The following is a 22,268-nucleotide window of genomic DNA, read 5'->3' as shown; positions in this document are numbered from 1 at the left end:
GAAAATGCTCCAGAATTTTCCAGAATCGGGAGAGCTATGGAACATGAACACACAATGTGAATGAAAAGAAAAGAATAGAGGCAAAGAAAGGAGAGGAATTCATGAAGTGCGTTCGAAAGAATTTCATCAATAAGTATGTTCCTAGTCCAGTTAATAACAGGTACTGCTGGATCTGGTATTGGGTAACAGGGGGATCCTGTGGACCAAGTATCTGTTGGGGAGCACTCGTTTAAGCGTGATCATCACATCGTTAGATTTAGGTCAACAATACCTAAAGAGAAGCATGGCCAATAAAATACTTGTCTAAATTCAAAGTCAGTTCATTTCAAAGTAAATCAGAAACAGAGACTGACTGAAAAAAAAAACACTAATGGAACTACGTTTAAATTTCTAATCAAAGAGAGACAGCACGGATTTATAAAAGGCAGGTCACGGTTAACCAGTATTAGTTTTTTCAAAAAAAAAACGTTCATGGGGTTAGGGGATCTCTGGCTTTGGCAACATTCATTGTCCATTTCCTAATTAACCAGAAGGTAGTTTAGAATCAACTAAATTATTGTGATTGTGGAGTTACATATATATCAGACCAGATAAGAATAGCAGCTTTTCTTCCCTAAATGACATTAGTGAACCAGATAGGTGAGAAATGTTGTGGAGAAGTTATAGGAACAGACACTATACATTTAATGGCACTGTTGTAAAACACTCTCCAACAACAGTGGATCTAAAATTGCATGTGTGTAGATTTTTAAATAACCTCTCTTTCAATATGTTCTTCATAGTATATGGGTTTTGGACTTCATAAATAGTACAAAAGAAATGTAGCAGTTATGCTGAACCTTTTTCAACCTCTGGTTAAGCTTCAACTAGGGCATTAACCCAGTTCTGCTTACTACATTTTAGAGAAGACATGAGGAACATTGCGTGGGTGCAGAGGAGATTTACCAGAATGGTTCCAGTTTCATTTTAGCCACAAGACTAGCTTGGAAAAGTTGGCGCTGTGCTCCTTGGAGCAAAAACCACTGAGTAGAGATTTGACAACTGTGTAAGATTATGATCAGTTTAAATAAGGGAGGCAACAAAAAACAATTCATATTAATTAACAGAGCAAGGACTAGGAGCCACAAATTTGATGTGCTCGCCAGGGAATACTTACTCATCAACCTGCTCAGAGATGGTATTTCTTACCTCTGGAACAAGTGAGACTTGAACCCAGGCTTCCTGGCTTAGAGGTAGGGAAAACAAAACACTTGAACTAAGCCACCACAGCATCAGGACAATTTACAACCAGCAGAAGTGCTACTGATCAGTTTCAGTTGTTCTTTTTGTTAATCAGTCTATTCACATTGTTTAACGCACATCTAAGGCAAATGGAGCTTGAACCCAAGCCTCCAACTCAGCGGTAGGGACAGGACCACTGCCACAAGATCCCCAAGGGTCAAGAAGATATTTTCTGATCAACCTATCTAGAAATGGTTGTACGCACCCCTTGAACAAATAGGACTTGAACCTGAGGGCTCTTGCCTCAAAGGTAGGAATACTACTTCTGCGCCACAAGAATTTTTAGGATCAATAAGAACAGTTTCAGAGTTAATTAGATTTGCACTTTGTATTTAAGTGCTGCGTTCACCCCTTCAAACTCCATTTTGATTTAGTCCCCTCCACTCTCCCTACCTCTCCTTTCCCTTTAATGGTTTACATTGCTGTTAATCACTTGAAATTGAAAAACAAACCACTGATGACATAGTGATGAGAAAAAAAGAACTCTGCTGTGTGCAAACGCACTGCTAAGCATAGAATTTTTTTTAAAAAAGCTGATTTTAACAGGTTCTTGTGGTACAGTGATACTGTCTCTACCTCTCCAAGAGTGTGTAATGACACATCTGATCAGGTTGATTAAAAATAATTAAGAGCTGGGTCTAAGCAGCCTTGGGGCACAGTTGAAATGTCCCAATGTCTGAATCAGGAAGCCTCAATTGAAGTCCCACCTGCACTAAACGTGTATAATAACATGAATGAACAGATTTCTCAGTAAATATAAGAATGGGTTTAAGGTCTCTTGTGCTGCAGTGGTAGTGTTCGTCTCTCTGAAGCAAAATGCCTGGTTTCAAGTTCCACTTCCTCCAAAAGTGTATCATAATTTAGGATTATTTTCATTAGAAAGACGGAGATTGAGGGGGCACCTGATTGAGGTCTGCAAAATCATGAGGGGTGTCGATAAGGTGGATAGCAAGAAGCTTTCTCCCAGAGTGGGGGACTCAATTACTAGGGGTCATGAGTTCAAAGTGAGAGGAGGAAAGTTTATGGGAGATATGCGTGGTAAGTTCTTTATGCAGAGGGTCGTGGGTGCATCAAACGCGTTGCCAGCAGAGGTGGTAGCCGTAGACACAATAGTGTCTTTTAAGATGTATCTGGACAGGCACATGAATGGGCAGGGAGCAAAGGGATACAGATCCTTAGAAAACAGGTGACAGGTTTAGTCAAAGGATCTCGATTGGCGCAGGATTGGAGGGCCGAAGGGCTTGTTCCAGTGCTGTAATTTTCTTTGTTCTTTCTTCTTACAGTATCTCCAAACAGAATAATATACAAACTAGTTTTTCAAAAAAGCTGGGTTTATCCCTCACCTTTAGTGGTCTGCATTGCCCTTATCAGGCTTTGCAAGTAAACTGATTAGTAGGAAGCACATTGTGGTGGTGGTAGATAATAGGTAGGGAAAAAAAATCTGTTCAGCTGCATGTCAGAACACTTCTAAACAAAGCTGGGATTAATAAATATTTTCAAGGAGCAGTGGTAGTGTCTCTACTTTTGACTCAAGATGCCTGGGTTCAAGACTCAATTATTCCAGAGGTTGATTTGAAAATATCTGGACCACATGTGTGGAAAAAAGGAAGTGATGTTCTTTATTTTTTCTGGGGCTTATGCTACAGTGATACTGTCCCTACCTTTCAGCTAGAAAACATTGGGTTTAAGTCCCACTGTTTCAGTAGTGTCCCATAACATGTCTGATTTTAAAAAAAAGACTTTCTCCAATATAGTGGACGGGGGCGGCACGGTGGCTCAGTGGTCAGCACTGCAGCCTCACAGCACCAGGGACCCAGGTTCAATTCCAGCCTCGGATGACTGTCTGTGTGGAGTTTGCACATTCGCCCCGTGTCTGCGTGGGTTTCCTCCAGGTGCTCCGGTTTTCTCCCACAGTTCAAAGATGTGCAGGCTAGGTGGATTGGCCATGCTAAATTGCCCATAGTGTTCAGGGGTGTGTGGGTTATAGGGGGATGGGCTGGGTGGGATGCTTCAAGGGACAGTGTGGACTTGTTGGGCCAAAGGGCCTGTTTCCACACAGTAGGGAATCTAATATAATCAACAGGGTAAGTGGCTTCTAGAAAGGTAAAGGTAAGGGAAAGGTAGAATTTGGCAATTGTATTGAATTATTACTTAACAACAAAACAGGTGCACATCTCAAAAAATAAGCTGTGGTCTTCCCCAGAGGAGAGTTGACTTCTGGACAGAAAAGGGTTCAGAAGAAAAAAGTGGAAACTGGTGTTTGTGTTATAGATTCACCATAAAACTCTTGTAAATCTCTGAAAGCTATTTGCTAAATAATTCAAGAGCACAGGAGGCCATTTAGCCCTTCAAGTCCATGCCCAAAACTCTGTTATATATATTACCTTTAACAGTGGGAATGTATTGGTATCTATACCAAATGGGCCTCAACAGTTCAAGAAGGCAGCTCAAGCCACCTTACGATCTTACATGTTTCAATTAAGTTACTTCTGACTCTCCCAAATGCCACACGATATCAGTCTACCTTTCTAGCTTTCCTTGTAAAGCAATCTGCTCATTCCAGGCATTAAACTAGCAAACCTTCCCTGAACTGCTTCCAATAACATCATATCCTATCTGGTACTCCAGATGTAGTCTCAACAGTGCTCCGAATTACTGAAGCATAATCTCCCTATTCTTACATTTAATTCTCCTCACAGTAAACCATATCATTCTATTAGCTTTCCTGATTACTTGTTGTAAATGCATACTAACTTTCTGCGATTTTGTCAAAATGCATTCAATAAATGCTCGCTCAGCCAGTGCCACCACATCCTGCGAGTGTATAAAAGGAAGCGACAAGGAATTTTTTTTACAATGACGGGTAATGATTTGGAACTCACCATTCAAGGGGTTGGAAGTAGAAATAATCAATGATTTGGAAAGGAAAATGGATAGGCAATTGAAGGAAATAAACACGCAGAGGTACAGGATTCAAGCACACAAGTTGGACTGACCGGATTTTGCCGCAGAGTTGTGGGCACGAACTTGGATGGTTAAATGGCCTCCTGTACAGTAAAGGATTACTCTGGCTGAAGTAAACTTACTCAGTGTGATTTAATTTGCAGTTTGCTACTATAAACAAGCAATTTATGAGATAATGATGAATTAACTACTCAACCAGGGTATTAACACAATGTCATTTCTCACAGTGGCAAAAGTGACTTACAAGTATTTCTTACCTCTTCAAAGGCAATTCCGAGAGTTTGGGCCTGCAGTTCATGAACAAGTTCATCTTCATATTGATCACCAGATTGAAGACCTGAATGAAAAACAAATACTATAATGTTTCATGAAGTGCATTTTGTGACAGGCAAAGATACTAGATCAAATTACAGTCTTAGCTTCACATTTTGTACAATGAAAAGAAAAATTTTTGTCTACCTATTTACATTTCATGAAATTTTGCAATGGACAGTCATCTACATATCCCACAAAAGGTTCGGATTCTGCCAGATATTTCTGTTGTAAATGCTTTAGAGCTACAAATCTGATCCAAGCACAAGCACCTAAAGGCCTGACTGATCATCAGCAAGATATTTCTTAATCAATTTGTTTAGATTGTTGTAACACACCTCTGAAGCAGGTGGTAGCAGGAACTGCAGATGCTGGAGAATATGAGATAACGAGGTGTAGAGCTGGATGAACACAGCAGGGCAAACAGCATCAGAGGAGGAGGAAGGCTGACGTTTTGCGCCTAGACCTTTCTGAAGAAGGGTCTAGGCCCAAAATGTCAGCCTTCCTGCTCCTCTGATGCTCCTTGGCCTGCTGTGTTCATCCAGTTCTACACCTTGTTATCTCTGAAGCAGGTGGGACTTGTTTGTGGGCCTTCAGGCCACGCTTGGCCTCACCTACACGGTTTGTCTGCCATACCACTGTGTTTCACCAGACCATTCACAACTTTGGTGCTGCATCTGACCTCAGGATGAGCCATGACCTCATACTGATTCCATCAACATATCCACCCACTTCTACCTTTCATGTCTCATGCATCTGTACCCAGGCTTCAGATCCACAGCTAGATGTTGGATTAACATGATCCTTTTGAATGGCAGGTCAGATTGAGGGACTAAATGGCCTACTCCTGTCTATTTCTACTGGTCTGTTAAACTAATTCAGGAACCTTCATCCACTGCTGAAATCCTCACTCAGGCCTTTGCTGTCTCTGGACATAATGACTCTAATAGTCCCTTAACTGGCACATTACGCATACTCATCACATTCTCCCATCCACACCCCCATACTACCAAATCCATGCATTTAAGCTCATTCAAAATTCTGTGCTTACTACATAACTTGCATCAAAAGCATCCGTTCCTCAACCCTTCCACTCACTGATCCACATTAGCTTCTGGTCTGACAATACCTAGATTAAAATTCCCAGTCTCACTTTCAAATGGACCTTCCAAATCTTTGTAACTACCTCCAGCCTGAGAACCCTGGCAAGAAAGGAGACTTCTTAAATGCAGTGATTTTCACCATGTGGAACACGCTCTCCAAAAGGTTACTGGGAGGGAATTCAATGGTAAAAACCATTGGAATGGGAAAATGTCAAAGTTATGGGCAAAGACTTTGGGTGCGTTTTATGTGGATTGCTTAAAGACCAGGCATAATGGATCACATCGCTTCTTCCCGTTCTGTAAGATTTTAAACACCACTGCTGAAACAGTGCAGTGAAAACAGAATTTGTCACTTGGGAAAATTGTCTTTTTAACTGACAATAATCCCCTTGCTCTATTACTTCTAAAATAGTATAACTTCTCAAAACTGATGCATTTTTCAATCTAATTCACACCTTAGAAAATATTAAACTTCTACAGACCTCTAGAATACCAAATGAATAACTGAGCACGAGTCAAATGCTCATCTTTATTAAAAGCTCTTAAACGTGAAAATGATGCATTACATTTTCACCTCAAATTACCTTCCTCTAGGCATGTAAATGTCCTCACTTTGAGGGTGCAACTTAACAATGCAATTAGGTCAGTTATTGTATGAGGTGCTCCAATGGTATTTCACAAAGATAAGACAGGCTATCAGACTTCAGAATGAACAGCAAGTTCTATTGACTCCCTTTTGTCCACTAGGCCCTACCATCTCAGTCTTGTTCAACTGAAGAATATGCTTGGTGTCTACTATTGTTAAAATTTTAACACATGAAAGGAGCAGAGGTAAGCCATTCCAATTTTCAAGACTGCTCAGCTATGTAGTAGGATAATGGCTGATCTGTTTGTGGTGCGAACACCACATTCCCATTTACTCCTGAACCTTTGACTTCAATGTCTCTATCTTGAAAATTTTCAAAAACCGTGACTCCACAGCCTTCTGAGGCTGAGACATCAAAAGCTGTGCAACATTCTAGAAAAAAAAATTCCTCATCTCTGGTCTACAATGATGACTCTTAATTTTCAAACAGTGTCTCCTAGTTCTACATTCACAGAATTTCTACAGTGTGGAAACAGACCAATCAGCCCAACAAGTCCACACTGCCCCTCTGAAGAGCATCCCACTCAGGCCAAATCCTCTAATCTTTCCCTGTAACTCTGCATTTCTCATGGCTAATCCACCTAATTTAGACACCCCTGGACACCATGGGCAATTTAGCATGGCCAGTCCACTTAACCTGCATATCTTTGAACTGTTGGCGGAAACTGGAGCACCCAGTGGAAACCCACAGACAGTGAGAATGTGTAAACTCTACAGACAGTTGCCCAAAGGATTGAACCCAGGTCTGTAGCACTTTGAAGCAGTAGTGCTAACCACTGAGCCACCGTGCTGCCTTTCTAGGCTGACCTGCAAGAGGAAACATCCTTTCCACTTCCACCTTGTCAGTTCCACCAAGTTTGATCAGAATTGTTCAAACTTCATGTCACCCTTTGCTCTTCTAAACTCTCAATTTTAAACAAGCCCTCTCCAATGTTGCTCAAAAGACAATCTACTTTTTCATGGTATCAATCTGGTAAACTTCCTCTGAGCAATCTGCAATGTTTCTACATCCTTCCTTAACCAAGGAGACTCAAACTGTACACAGTATTCAAAATGTATACATTCTGTATAACCGAAGTATAGCGTCCTTGCTTTTATGTTCAATTTGTCTTGCAATAAAATATATCATCCTATTAGACTTCTTAATTCCAGGCTGCATCTGAATATAGAACATAGAACATAGAACAGTACAGCACAGAACAGGCCCTTCAGCCCACGATGTTGTGCCGACCATTGATCCTCATGTATGCACCCTCAAATTTCTGTGACCATATGCATGTCCAGCAGTCTCTTAAATGTCCCCAATGACCTTGCTTCCACAACTGCAGCTGGCAACGCATTCCATGCTCTCACAACTCTCTGTGTAAAGAACCTGCCTCTGACATCCCCTCTATACTTTCCTCCAACCAGCTTAAAACTATGACCCCTCGTGTTACGCCTTTTCTGCCCTGGGAAACAGTTTCTGGCTATCAACTCTATCTATGCCTCTCATTATCTTGTATACCTCAATTAGGTCCCCTCTCCTCTTCCTTTTCTCCAATGAAAAAAGTCTGAGCTCAGTCAACCTCTCTTCATAAGATAAGCCCTCCAGTCCAGGCAGCATCCTGGTAAATCTCCTCTGAACCCTCTCCAAAGCGTCCACATCTTTCCTATAATAGGGCGACCAGAACTGGGCGCAGTATTCCAAGTACGGTCTAACCAACGTTTTATAGAGCTGCAACAAGATCTCACGACTCTTAAACTCAATCCCCCTGTTAATGAAAGCCAAAACACCATATGCTTTCTTAACAACCCTGTCCACTTGGGTGGCCATTTTAAGTGATCTATGTATCTGCACACCAAGATCCCTCTGTTCCTCCACACTGCCAAGAATCCTATCCTTAATCCTATACTCAGCTTTCAAATTCGACCTTCCAAAATGCATCACCTCGCATTTATCCAGGTTGAACTCCATCTGCCACCTCTCAGCCCATCTCTGCATCCTGTCAATGTCCCGCTGCAGCCTACAACAGCCCTCTATACTGTCAACGACACCTCCAACCTTCATGTCGTCTGCAAACTTGCTGACCCATCCTTCAATCCCCTCATCCAAGTCATTAATAAAAATTACAAACAGTAGAGGCCCAAGGACAGAGCCCTGTGGAACACCACTCACCACTGACTTCCAGGCAGAATATTTTCCTTCTACTACCACTCGCTGACTTCTGTTGGCCAGCCAATTCTGTATCCAGATAGCTAAGTTCTCCTGTATCCCATTCCTCCTGACCTTCTGAATGAGCCTACCATGGGGAACCTTATCAAATGCCTTGCTGAAGTCCATATACACCACATCCACAGCTCGACCCTCATCAACTTTTCTGGTCACATCCTCAAAGAACTCGATAAGGTTTGTGAGGCATGACCTGCCCCTCACAAAGCCGTGTTGACTGTATTTGATCAAGCCATGCTCTTCCAGTTGGTCATAAATCCTATCCTCAATTATCTAAAATTTTGCTATGTCATCTCCACAAAATACTTTGGTGGGTGGCAGAACAGCCTCAAGGGGTCAAATGGCTACTCTTACTATTTCTTATAGTCTTTCCAATCTATTTTTTGTTTCTTCCAAAGATTTATCCATCACGCCTTCAGAACCCTCATCAAATTCGTAGTCAGTTGAGCTACGACATCTAGGAGTGTTACATAAGTATTGGCCTTTTTTTATAATGAGTAGCAATGAAAGCTCAAAATGTGGAAGTCAAGGTTAAACCTAGCTGAACACTGCAATTTGCAAACTGCTGTACTGGAACAGACAGTATTCATGCAGCCAGCCCTAAGGCAATCACAACCTCTCCTGTTTTTCATCCTCCGCAGGATCCACACCCTCTCCTTTTTTTTATCCTCTGCAGGATCCAGAGACTGAACACCCAGTTCTACTCAGCTTTACTGGACTCACTGGCTCCTGCCACCTTAAAAAGGATTCCTGCACCTCCCAAATTCCGAGCCTGTCCCTGCCCCTCCCCCTCCATGTATCTGCCGCCATTGAGCATGAGGACACGGCCAGTGACCCCATCAATGATGTCACATCTGCCGCCACCGGGCACACCATTTCCGGGACCGCGAACGTGACCGCTGCTGCAGTCACCGCCTCCACTTCCAGAATCAACACCACACAAATCACTCTCACCGCTGCTGCTGCCGCTCACTCTGCTCCGCCCACAGCTGATGGAACCTCGCACACAGTTGACGCCGACGGTGCCCCGCCCACAGCCGATGCCAACAGAGCCCCGCCCACAGCTGCTTCCGACGGAACCCTGCGCACTGACAAGGACCACATCGCTCCGCCCACAGCCTCCAGAGCTGGCAACCCCAGAGAAGACAGCCACACTGAGCCCTGTCGCATCTTCACCATCCCCCCAGACCTCCCACTGACTAAGGACGAACGGTCAGTCCTTAGTAAGGGGCTCACCTTTGTCCCCCTCCACCCACACATCAACGAATCCAGTCACGCTTGGACATTGAGCAGTTTTTCTGCTGCCTTCACCTCCACGCTTACTTCTTTAACCAGGAGCCCAACCCTCCCTCCACTGACCCCTTCACCTGCCCTCCAAGTCCTCTTCCTGGACACCACCCCCACGCCTTCTACCATCCCTTGACCTCTTCATCTCCAACTGCCGTCGAGACATCAACCGCCTCAACCTCTCCACCCCTCTCACCCACACCAACCTCTCCCCCGCAGAATGGGCAGCCCTCCGCTCCAACCCCAACCTCACCATCAAACCCGCAGACAAGAGAGGCGCAGTGGTAGTATGGCGCACTGACCTCTACATCACCGAGGCCAAACGCCAACTCTCCGACACCTCCTCCTACCGCCCCCTTGATCATGACTCCACCCCCGAGCACCAAACCATCATCTCCAACACCATCCATGACCTCATCACCTCAGGGGACCTTCAACCCACAGCCTCCAACCTCATTGTTCCCCAACCCCACACGGCCCGTTTCTATCTCCTTCCCAAAATCCACAAACCTGCCTGCTCTGGTCAACCCTTTGTCTCAGCCTGTTCCTGCCCCACCGAAATCATCTCCACCTATCTGGACTCCATTTTCTCCCCTTTGGTCCAGGAACTCACTACCTACGCCCGTGACACCACCCACGCCCTCCACCTCCTCCAGGACTTCCAATTCCCTGGCCCCCCAACACCTCATTTTCACCATGGACGTCCAGTCCCTATACACCTGTATTCCTCATGCAGATGGCCTCAAGGCCCTCCACTTCTTCCTGTCCCGCAGACCCGACCAATCCCCCTCCACCGACACCCTCATCCACCTAGCCGAACTCGTCCTCACCCTCAACAACTTCTCTTGCGATTCCTCCCACTTCCTACAGACAAAAGGGGTGGCCATGGGTACCCTCATGGGCCCAAGCTATGCCTGCCTCTTTGTAGGTTACATGGAACAGTCCCTCTTCCGCACCTACACAGGCCCCAAACCCCACCTCTTCCTCCGTTACATTGATGACTGTATCGGCGGCGCCTCTTGCTCCCCAGAGGAGCTCGAACAGTTCATCCTCTTCACCAACACCTTCCACCCCAACCTCAAGTTCACCTGGGCCATCTCCAACACATCCCTCACCTTCCTGGACCTCTCAGTCTCCATCTGAGGTAACCAGCTAGAAACTGATGTCCATTTCAAGCCCACTGACTCCCACAGCTACCTAGAATACACTTCCTCCCACCCACCATCCTGCAAAAATTCCAGCCCCATTCCCAATTCCTCCGCCTCCGCCGCATCTGCTCCCAGGATGAGGCATTCCATTCCCGCACATCCCTGATGTCCACTTTCTTCAAGAACTGCAACTTTCCCCCCGCAGTGGTCGAGAACGCCCTTGACTGCGTCTCCCGCATTTCCCGCAACACATCCCTCACACCCCGCCCCCGCCACAACCGCCCCAAGAGGATCCCCCTCGTTCTTACATACCACCCCACCAACCTCCGGAAACAACACATCATCCTCCGACACTTCCGCCATCTACAATCCGAACCCACCACCCAAGACATTTTTCCATCCCCACCCTTGTCTGCCTTCCGGAGAGACCACTCTCTCCACGACTCCTGTGTCCGCTTCACACTCCCCTCCAACCCGACCACACCCGGCACCTTCCCCTGCAACCGCAGGATGTGCTACACTTGCCCCCATACCTCCTCCCTCACCCCTATCCCAGGCCCCAAGATGATTTTCCATATCAAACAGATGTTCACCTGCACATCTGCCAATGTGGTATATTGTATCCATTGTACCCGGTGTGGCTTCCTCTACACTGGGGAAACCAAGCGGAGGCTTGGGGACCGCTTTGCAGATCACCTCCGCTCGGTTCGCAACAAACAACTGCACCTCCCAGTCGTGAACCATTTTAACTCCCCCTCCAACTCCTCAGACAACATGTCCATCATGGGCCTCCTGCAGTGCCACAATGATGCCATTGGCCAGTGCCAAGGTTGCAAGAACAGCAACTCATATTCCGCTTGGGAACCCTGCAGCCCAATGGTATCAATGTGGACTTCACAAGCTTCAAAATCTCCCCTTCCCCCACTGCATCCCAACACCAGCCCAGTTCTTCCCCTCCCCCCACCGCATCACAAAACCAGCCCAGCTCGACATCCCAAAACCAGCCCAGCCTGTCTCCGCTTCCCTAACCTGTTCTTCCTCTCACCCATCCCTTCCTCCCACCTCAAGCCGCAGCTCCATTTCCTATCTATCACCTCATCCCGCCTCCTTGACCTGTCCTTCTTCCCTGAACTGACATATCCCCTCCCTACCTCCTCACCTATACTCTCCTCTCTACCTATCTTCTTTTCTCTCCATTTTCGGTCTGCCTCCTTCTCTCTCCATATTTATTCCAGAACCCTCTCCCCATCCCGCTCTCTGATGAAGGGTCTATGCCCGAAACGTCAGCTTTTGTGCTCCTGAGATGCTGCTTGGTCTGCTGTGTTCATCCAGCTCCACACTTTGTTTTCTTACCCATCCAAATAAACAGGCCTGGAAATGCCTGGCCAGGTGCTAGCATCCAGAGATAGTAAGAACTGCAGATGCTGGAGTCAGAGAAAACACAGTGTGGAGCTGGAAGAACACAGCAGGCCAGGCAACATCAGGCGAGCAGGAAGGTTGACGTTTTGGGTTGGGACCCTTCTTTAGAAATGGGGAGGGGGAAGGAAGCTGGGAAATAGAGAGGAGGGGTGAGGTTGGGCAATGTACATGGGATGGTGATAGGTGAGAGCAAGTAGGGAGCGGTGGGGATTGGTCAGTGGGATGGATGGTGCGGAAAGGTGGAACAAAGGATGGACAGGTTATGTCATAGAAAAGTACAGCACAGTACAGGCCCTTCAGCCCATGATGTTGTGCCGTGGAATAATCCTAATCCAAAAATAAAATAACCGCACCTACATTCCCCTCAATTCACTACTGTCCACGTGCATGTCCAGCAGCCGCTTCAATGTCACTAGTGACTCTGCTTCCATGACTACCACTGGCAAAGCATTCCATGTGCTCACAATTCTCTGGGTGAAGAACCTCCCTCTGACGTCTCCTCTATACCTTCCTCCCAACACCTTAAAACTATGACCCATTCGTGGCAGTCAATCCTGCCCTGGGGGAAAGTCTCTGGCTATCGACTCTATCCATGCATCTCATTACCTTGTACACCTCAATCAGGTCAGCTCTCTTCCTCCTTCTCTCCAGAGAGAAAAGTCCGAGCTCAGTCAACCTCTCATCATAAGACAAGCCCTCCAGTCCATGCAGCATCCTGGTAAACCTCCTTTGCACCCTCTCCAAAGCCTCCACATCTTTCCTATAATAGGGTGACCAGAACTGGACACAATATTCCAAGTGTGGTCTCACCAGGGTTTTGTAGAGCTGCAGCATAACCTCGCGGCTCTTAAACTCGATCCCCCATTAATGAAAGCCAAAACACCATATGCTTTCTTAACAACCTTATCCACTCGGGTGGCAACTTTGAGGGAGCTATGCACTTGAACACCAAGATCCCGCTGTTCCTCCACACTGCCGAGAATCCTGCCTTTAATCCTATATTCAGCATGTAAGTTTGACCTTCCAAAATGCATCACTTTGCATTTATCCAGGTTGAACTCCATCTGCCATTTCTCAGCCCAGCTCTGCATTCCGTCAATGTCTCTTTGAAGCCTGCTATAGCCCTCGATACTATCAATGGCACCTCCAACCTTTGTGTCATCAGCAAACATACTAACCCACCCCTCAGCCTCCTCATCCAAGTCATTTATAAAAACTACAAGAACAGAGGCCCAAGAACAGAGCCCTGTGGGACACCGCTCAGCACTGATCTCCAGGCAGAATACTTACCATCTACAACCACTCTCTGCCTCCTGTCAGCCAACCAATTCTGAATCCAGACAGCCAAATCACCCTGTATCCCATACCTCCTGACTTTATGAATGTGCCTGCCGTGGGGAAACATATCAAATGCCTTGCTGAAGTCCATGTACACCACATCCACTGCTCGACCCTCATCAACCTGTCTCGTGACTTCCTCAAAGAACTCAATAAGATTTGTAAGGCATGGCCTTCCCCTCACAAAGCCATGCTGACTCCCTTTAATCACGCTACGCTTTTCCAAATAGTCATAAATCCTATCCCTCCGAATTCTTTCCAAAACCTTGCTGACCACAGACGTAAGACTGACTGTTCTGTAATTTCCAGGGATTTCCCTATTCCCTTTCTTGAAAAGAGGAACAACATTTGCCTCCCTCCAATCTTCCGGTCAGGTCAAGGATGTGGGAATGAGAGGGAGGGTTGGACGTGGGATGAGGCTGGGGGGTGGGGAGATTTTAAAAGTGTTGAATTCCATGTTTAGGCCATTGAGCTATAGGCTCCCAAGACAGAATATTTGCCTTTCGTAGGCCACCTACAATCCAACCAAGAGATATTTCCCTCCACACCTCTATCTGCCTTTCATAGGCATCGCACTCTTGGTGACTCCCTTGTCTGCTCCACACTCCCCACTAACCCCACCACATCCTGCACCTTTCTCTGCAACCACAGGAAGTGCTATATCTGTCCCTATATCTCCCGCACTGACACCCCATTCAAGGCCCAAAATAAAGCTTTCATATCAGACAGGGGTTCATCTGCACATCCATCAACCTGGCCTACTGTATCCGCTGCTCCTGGTAGGGCCTCCTCTATATTAGTGAGACCAAGGTAGACATGGAGGCCGTTGCATAGAGCACCTGCACTCTGTACATGACGAACAACAACGTCTTCCAGTCACCAACCATTTTAATTCCCCCTCCCACTCCCTGTATGACAAGACCATCCTGGGCCTCCTCCAGCGTCACAATGACACCATCCACAAACTGGAGGAGGAACACCTCAAATTCCACTTTGGGAGCTTAAGGCTTGATGGCCTAAACATGGAATTCACCAGTTTTAAAATCTCCCCATTCCGGCCTCATCCCACGTCCAACCCTCCCTCTCATCCCCGCTTCCTTGTCCTGTTACAACACTGTCCATCTTCTCTCCTACCTCTCTGCCCCACCCATCCCACTGAGCACTCCCTACCTACACTCACCCATCTTTCTACTTTCCCCAGCCCCACCCCTCCTCTCTATTTTCGCCCAGCTCCCTTCCACCTTCCCCCCAGAAGGGTCCTGACCCAATACATCAACCTTCCTGCTCCTCTGATGCTAACAGCCATATTGTTACAGAACAAACTGTTGTTTACATCTCCAGTAAGTCTGCTTTGTTAGAAGAATGCTATGCAGACTTGGTGGCTCCAGGCTTAGTAGCAGGCTAGATGCATTGCATGACAAAAGTCTACAGGTGTGAGGCTGGTTAAGTACAGCAGGTCAGAGCATCAGAGGAGAAGGAAAGTCAACATTTCCGGCTGTCCCTGGTGAAGATGAGGTGTTGTGGGCTGGGGAGTTGAAACTTTTGGAAAAAGTGCAACACCTGCTCGTACACCACTCCCTTCACCTCTGTCCAAGGCCCCAAACAATCGTTCCAGGTCCAGCAGAGATACACCTGCACATCATCCAAACCGATCTATCGCATCCGTTGCTCCCAGTGCAGTGTCCTCTATATCAGGGAGACCAAGTACAGATTCGGTGACCGGTTCACAGAGTATCTGCATTCTGCATGTGTCAACCAACCTTTCACTTTTCAGCAAATTCATTGATATCAATCGTGAAGTTAATGGAACAGCACAGACCACTTGTCATATCCTGCTAATCTGCATATTCTGTTTTCTCCTGCCAGCTAATCTTCTACACATGCTCGTGTGTATTCTCATATATCATGAGGTTTTGGAGAAGAGTCCCAACCTGAAACATCAGCTGTCCTGATTCTCTGTTGCTGCCTGGCTTGCTGTGTTCCTCCAGCTCCACACTGTGTTATCTCAGGCTCCAGCATCAGCAGTATTTACCATCTCATGAGGTTCTACTTTGTGTAATAACTTTTAATGTGGCATCTTATCAAAGCCTTCTGCATGTCCACATTCAGTACCTCAACAGGCTCCCATTTATTGATTGTGCATGTTACTCTTTCAAAGAATTCCATTCATTTGTGTAAACATGATTTCACTTTCATAAAAGATAATAAAGTGTGTAGCTGGATGAACACAGCAGGCCAAGCAGCATCTCAGGAGCACAAAAGCTGACGTTTCGGGCTTAGACCCTTCATCAGAGAGGGCTCCTGAGATGTTGCTTGGCCTGCTGTGTTCATCCAGCTTCACACTTTATTATCTTGGATTCTCCAGCATCTGCAGTTCCCATTATCGCTTTACTTTCATAAAACCTTGCTGACTCTTCCAAACTATCTTGAATGTTTCCACGTGCACATTATAAATTCCTTAATGACGAATTCTAACACCTTCACCATTACAGATTTCAAGCCAACTGGCCTATAAGTTTCCTGTTTTTTTGCCTCCCTCCCTTCTAGCTATTTTCCAGTCTGGATGGAACCTTCCTGAAACCTAACAAACTGTGGAAAATCAACATCAATTCATCTACCACCTCATTATTCTAGGGTCTTAAGTGAGGTTGCTAAAGTCCAGTAGAATTGAGAGGTCCTTATGTCTGAAAAAAACATCCAGAAGGTTACAAGAGAAATCTAATCACAAATTTACTGAAACCATGCAAAGACCAAATTGTAGTGACTATACTTTTTACAAATCAGCAATTCTTAGGAACTGTCATTAATACAGTAGCCGCAGTCGCACAAAACAAAAACTAATAAAAATCTAAATATGGACATATCTGTGTGATTTTCTGTTTCAGGCTGGGGTAAGGAGAATATTAGATTCAGAAACTGTTTTATGTTGTATCAGGCAGAATACATGCCAACCATTTTTCTTTAATAATTCACATTGCAGGCCAATTGTGGATGCTTGTTCAAAATAAATTGACAACAATGTGTATCGTTGAAAGGACATTTATATTCTCACCAATAGCAATGGGGCAATCCTTTGTGCCTCCCTGCTTAGTGGATCAACAATAGCCACCACTTCATAGAAGACTCCATCTTGAGGTTTTATTTTTACCACACTGCAGATCCAAAACAAACATTTTGAAAATTTTAAGTCAGTAAATGCTAGGAATACAACATGATTTAAGAATAGAGCAGCTATTGAATCTGGTATTACCTCAACTGATTTTGAAGAAACTTGACATCCTTCCGGGATTCCATTTTTGGCATTGATGATAAAAGTGCATCTACCTTCATGAGCAGGTCACTTCCACTGACAAAACAAAAGGAAGAAAATCAGTTCTTCCCCAGTTTTATTCCTATTCAATTGGTAGTAAATATGTCTGGACTCAATAGCTGTTTGTGACGATATTAATCAACCTCACATAAAAGACATTTTGCTTGCTCTAAGAGTCCCGAATACTGTATCTGTGGGTGGGATAAAGGCAGGGATTTTGAAGGGATGTCAATTTCATTTCTTTGAGGGTAGTGTCTTCAACCCAACCATCTTCAGCTGCTTCATCAACGACCTTCTCTGCATCATAAGGTCAGAAGGGGGATGTTTGTCAATGATTGCACAATGTTCAGCACCATTCGTGAGTTCTCAGATTCTGAAGTAGTCTGTGTTCACATGCAACAAGATCTGGACAATATCCAGGCTGGGCTGACAAGCGGCAAGTGACATTCACGCCACACAGATGCCGGGCAATGGCTATCACTAATAAGAGTCAATCCAATCACTACCCCTTGATATTCAATGGTGACACCATCACTAAATCCTCCACTATCAATATCCTGGGGGTTATAATTGACCAGAAACTCAACTGTACTTACCACATTAGTACAGTGGCTACAAGAGCAGGTCAGAAGCTAGGAATATGTGGCGAGTAACTCATCTCCTGACTCCTTAAAGCTTGTCCACCATTTACAAGGCGCGAATCAGGAGTGTGATGGGCTACTTCCCACTTGCCTGGATGAGTGCAGCTCCAACAACTCAAGAAGCTTGACACAATCCAGGACAAAGCAGTCTGTGATTGGGACCACATCCACAAGCATTCACTCCCTCCACTACTGACGTTCAATAGCTGCAGTGTGTACTATCTACAAGATGCACTGCAGAAATTCACCAAAGATCCTTAGACAGCACCTTCCAAACCCACAATCACTTCCATTTAGAAGGAAAAGGGCAGTAGATATATGGGAATACCACCTACAAGTTCCCCTCCAAGCCACTCACCACCCTGACTTGGAAATATATTGTTGTTCCTTCACTGTCACTGGATCACAACTCTGGAATTTCCTCCCTAATGGAATTGTGGGTCAACCTACAGATGGTGGTCTGCAGCGGTTCAAGGAGGCAGCTGACCACGACCTTCTAAAGGACAACTAGGGATGGGCAAGAAATGCTGGCCAGCCAGTGACACCCACATCCCAAAAATGAATTTTAAAAAAATCTAAACAGCCAGAAGTGATATCAGATCAGAGTGATTCAGGCAGATGAAATGTCCACCCCATTCTCACTTAAACAACACTAGTGCTCTGAGTGACAAAAAGAAGTTCTACTGCTTACATTTCAAATGCATGTTATCATCACTTCTGGGCTTTTGTACACACATAAATGAAAATGAATCAGTAAGAGCTTCCTGACACTTCAGGGACTGAAGATTTTTTGATGGTTTTAGCCAAGTGAGGTGAGGACCAACAAATATTGCAAAATTATTTTGTTTTTTTTGGATTAGATTAGATTTCCTACAGTGTGGAAACAGGCCCTTCAGCCCAACAAGTCCACACTGCCACTTGAAGCATCCCACCCAGACCTATCCCGCTATAACCCACACTCCCCTGAACACGACAGGCAATTTAGCATGGCCAATCCACCTAGTCTGCACATCTTTGGACTGTGGGAGAAAACCGGAGCACCCAGAGGAAACCCACACAGACATGAGGAGAATGTGCAAACTCCACACAGACAGTTGCCCGAGGCCGGAATCGAACCCGGGTCCCTGGTGCTATGAGACTGCAGTGCTAACCACTGAGCCACCATGCTGCCCAAGTTTGAATAGAATGCAAATGTCATGCAGAAAAGTATAGCAACTAACGGAGCATGAGAAGGAAAGCTCCTGTAAACATTTATATTATTATTTTAAAACACTAACCCTGTTTCTCTGACCACGGAAGCTGCCAGACCTGCTGAGTAACTCCAACATTCTATAATAATATTAAATTAATACAAAGTGATCCCACAGTAAGCTTTGCATTATCAGGCAGGAGCGATCACATCTGAAATGAGGTACAGCCCAAGTGAACGTATATTTTAGTCATTTTGGAGCAGTGTGGGAAAAGATCTGGTAAATCTTTCCTTCTATATCCTTAAAGTTTAAAATTTAGCAGTCTAGCTAAAAAGGTTAATATAGTAGCTGACTCAGCTGTTTGAGGGACAGTGATCAGTGAATCAGCTGAAGCCTGAATAGGGTCTCAATAGGTGTTAATTACTACTGATGCTTAAATGATGTAGGAGAATGTTTGTTGAAATTGTATGGCTAGTGGGTTTTGCAGTGAGGAGAGACTGCTTCTGGAGTGAGTATATATTTTATTGGTACTGCCCAGGAGTTCAGTGCTGTAGGTAAGGGGTGCTATTTGCTTGCTTTTCTGGTTTGTACTTTGTAAGATTGTTTAACAGGATAAAATGAAGCACAGGACAAAGCAAAAAATGATATAACTGGGAAGAGACTCAATTGAGGTCTTACAGCTGAGCCCCTTGGAGAAGAATTTGCACTGAGTGGCCAGTGACAGATTTACTGCTGGGTCTGTGAGGCCTGATCTCTCTGGGAATCAGAGACCTAGAATAGAGCTTGTGGTGAGGTGGTTGAAATTTAAAAAAAAAAATCCATTCTGAACAGGAAGAAATTATCAAGGTAACATCACAAGACAGCTGTGATGGTTGGCTGCTTTAGGGACTGAGGGAGGAATATCAGGAGACAAAGTGTGTTGTCTTTAATATTGTAGTTTGCAGTTTTGAGAGAGAGAAATCTGGTGAGTAGTCAATAAATTTGAATATTTTGTTCCTAGTTTATTACATTGCTGGGTCAAAATCCTGGAACTCCCTTGCTAATGGTATTGCATGCAATATTTGACCATAGTTGGTCCTACCCCTTTGAGAATGAGTCAGGTGACCCAGAGGGGTGGAACTGCCCATAGAACACTGTCTGTAAAGTCATTCTGTTGAGATTTATCACCTGCACTCCCCATGCAGATGGCCTAAAGGCCCTCCGCTTCTTCCTGTCCTGCTGGCCCGACCAGTCCCACTGACACCTTCATCCGCCTAGCTGAACTCGTCCCCACCCTCAACATCTCTTTTGATTCCTCCCACTTCCTACAAAGGGGGTGGCCATGGGTAACCGCATGGGTCCAAGCTATGCCTGCCTCTTTGCAGGTTATGTGGAACAATCCCTTTTCCGTACCTACACTGGCCATAAACCCCACCTCCTTCCTCCGTTACATTGATGACTGTATCGGCGCTGCCTCTTGCTCCCAAGAGGAGCTCAAACAGTTCATCCATTTCACCAACACCTTCCACCCCAACCTTGAGTTCACCTGGACTATCTCTAACAACTTTCTCACCTTCCTGGACCTCTGTCTCCATCTCAGGCTACCACCTAGAAACCAATATCCATTTCAAGCCCACCTCCTCCCAACCAACTTCCTGCAAAATTGCCATCCCCTATTCCCTTCCCAATCCCTTCGCCTCCACTGCATCTGCTCCCAGGATGAGCCATTCCACTCCTGTACGCCTCAGATGTCCTCGTTTTTCAAGGACCGCAATATCCCTCCTCGCAGTGGTTGAGAACGCCCTCGACTGTGTCTCATGCATTTCCCGCAACTCATCCCTCACACCCCGTCCCCGCAGTAACCAACAAGACAGAATACCCCCTCGTCCTCAAATATCACCCCACCAACCTCTGGATCCAACACTTCCGCCTTCTGCAATCTGACCCCACCACTAAAGACATTTTCCCTCCCCAACCTTGTTTGCTTTCTGGAGGGACCACTCTCTCCGTGACCCCCTTGTCCGTTCCACACTCCCCTCCAACCCCACCACACCTGGCACTTTCTCTGGCGACTGCAGGAAGTGCTACACTTGCCCCCATACCTCCTCCCTCTCCCTCACCCACGAAGACTTTCCACGTGAAGCAGATGTTCACCTGCACATCTGCCAAAGTGGTATACTGCATCCGCTGTACCTGTTGTGGGCCCCCTCTGCATTGGGGAAAACCAAGCGGAGGCTTGGGGACCACTTTGCAGAACACCTATGCTCGGGTCGCAATAAACAACCGCACCTCCCAGTCGCGAACCATTTCAACTCCCCACCTCCTCTTCCTTAGATGACATGTCCATCATGGGCCTCCTGCAGTGCCACAATGATGCCACCCTAAGGTTGCAGGAACAGCAACTCCTATTCTGCTTGGGAACCCTGCAGCCTAATGGTATCAATGTGGATTTCACAAGCTTCAAAATCTCCCCTCTCCCTACTTCATCCCAAAACCAGTCCAGCTTGTCCCCGCCTCCCTAACCCAAAGTAGAGGGCAAGATAACAAAAATGGAAGCAGATACTGCTGCTGCAATGTCCCTGACTTCAGAATTAGTCTATAAGGGAGAGGTCAAGAGCTTAGCATTTGAAGCATGCTTGACTTCTGAAGGGTCTAGGCCTGAAACGTCAGCCTTCCTGCTGTTCATCCAGCTGTATATCTTGTTATCTCAGCTTTATGTTGTGGACAGGCACAGAACATGTGGTGCTATTGAATGGCTATCTAGGTGTGAAAGCCACGTAGACACTGGGAGAATGTGCAAACTCTGCATTGGCAACTGCCAGAGTATAGAATCAAACCCAAGTCCCTGGTGCTCTGAGGCAGCAGCGCTAACCACTGAGCCACCATACCTGATCTTGTACGTTCTCCCAGTATCTGCGTGGCCTTCCCCCCCCCCCCCCCCCCCCGAACCCAAAGATGAGGCATTTAGGTAGATTAGCCATGCTAAATTCCCTGTAGCATTCAGGGTATAGGTGCGTTAGACATAGGAAATGCAAGATTGCAGGGATGGGACTGTCTGTGTGGAGTGCTGTAAGGGTTGGGGTAGACCTGTTGGGCCAAATGACTGCTCATATCCACACTATTGGGGAAATCTCTTGCAATTTAATGTTATATTCTGCTGGAATATTGATCACACCCCAGTTCAACCTTTAATGTTTGTAAGTACAAAGATGTCCTCAAAGGAGCCATACAGTAGATGAAAGGAGTCAAAAATAAACTGTAGCTGAAGCTACAGGCTTGTCCTAGGAGTCTTGAAGATGCATCTGGTACTATACGCCTTGCAGCCTAATGCGGAGGCGGAACTGGAACAGCTTGTGCATCCAGGAGTGTCAATCTCCGTGAAGGTCAGTATCAAATCACTAAGTCACTCTTTATTTATACCTGCACATGCTAGAACCAGTT

At 45.7% G+C, this 22,268-nt stretch overlaps 1 protein-coding gene across 1 annotated transcript in view; it reads right to left on the bottom strand.

Moving 5' to 3' along the window:
- LOC132209765 (UDP-glucose:glycoprotein glucosyltransferase 1-like) overlaps positions 1-17,061 on the bottom strand; it is a gene marked incomplete at its 5' end in the record, with an annotated part of 83,939 nt that extends 66,878 nt beyond the window's left edge. Inside the window, 3 exons of the mRNA XM_059646522.1 lie at positions 4,503-4,582; positions 16,760-16,859; positions 16,958-17,061. Of these exons, the coding sequence (XP_059502505.1) occupies positions 4,503-4,582; positions 16,760-16,859; positions 16,958-17,061 (284 nt within the window). The remainder of the gene's footprint in view (positions 1-4,502; positions 4,583-16,759; positions 16,860-16,957) is intronic.
- Between the last annotated feature and the right edge of the window lie 5,207 nt (positions 17,062-22,268).

The sequence above is a fragment of the Stegostoma tigrinum genome, chromosome 6 (genome assembly GCF_030684315.1).
Source record: "Stegostoma tigrinum isolate sSteTig4 chromosome 6, sSteTig4.hap1, whole genome shotgun sequence".
Taxonomy (NCBI): Eukaryota; Metazoa; Chordata; class Chondrichthyes; order Orectolobiformes; family Stegostomatidae; genus Stegostoma; species Stegostoma tigrinum.
The sequence above is the reverse complement of the archived record's forward strand: the minus strand, read 5'-3'. Positions and strand labels throughout refer to the sequence as shown.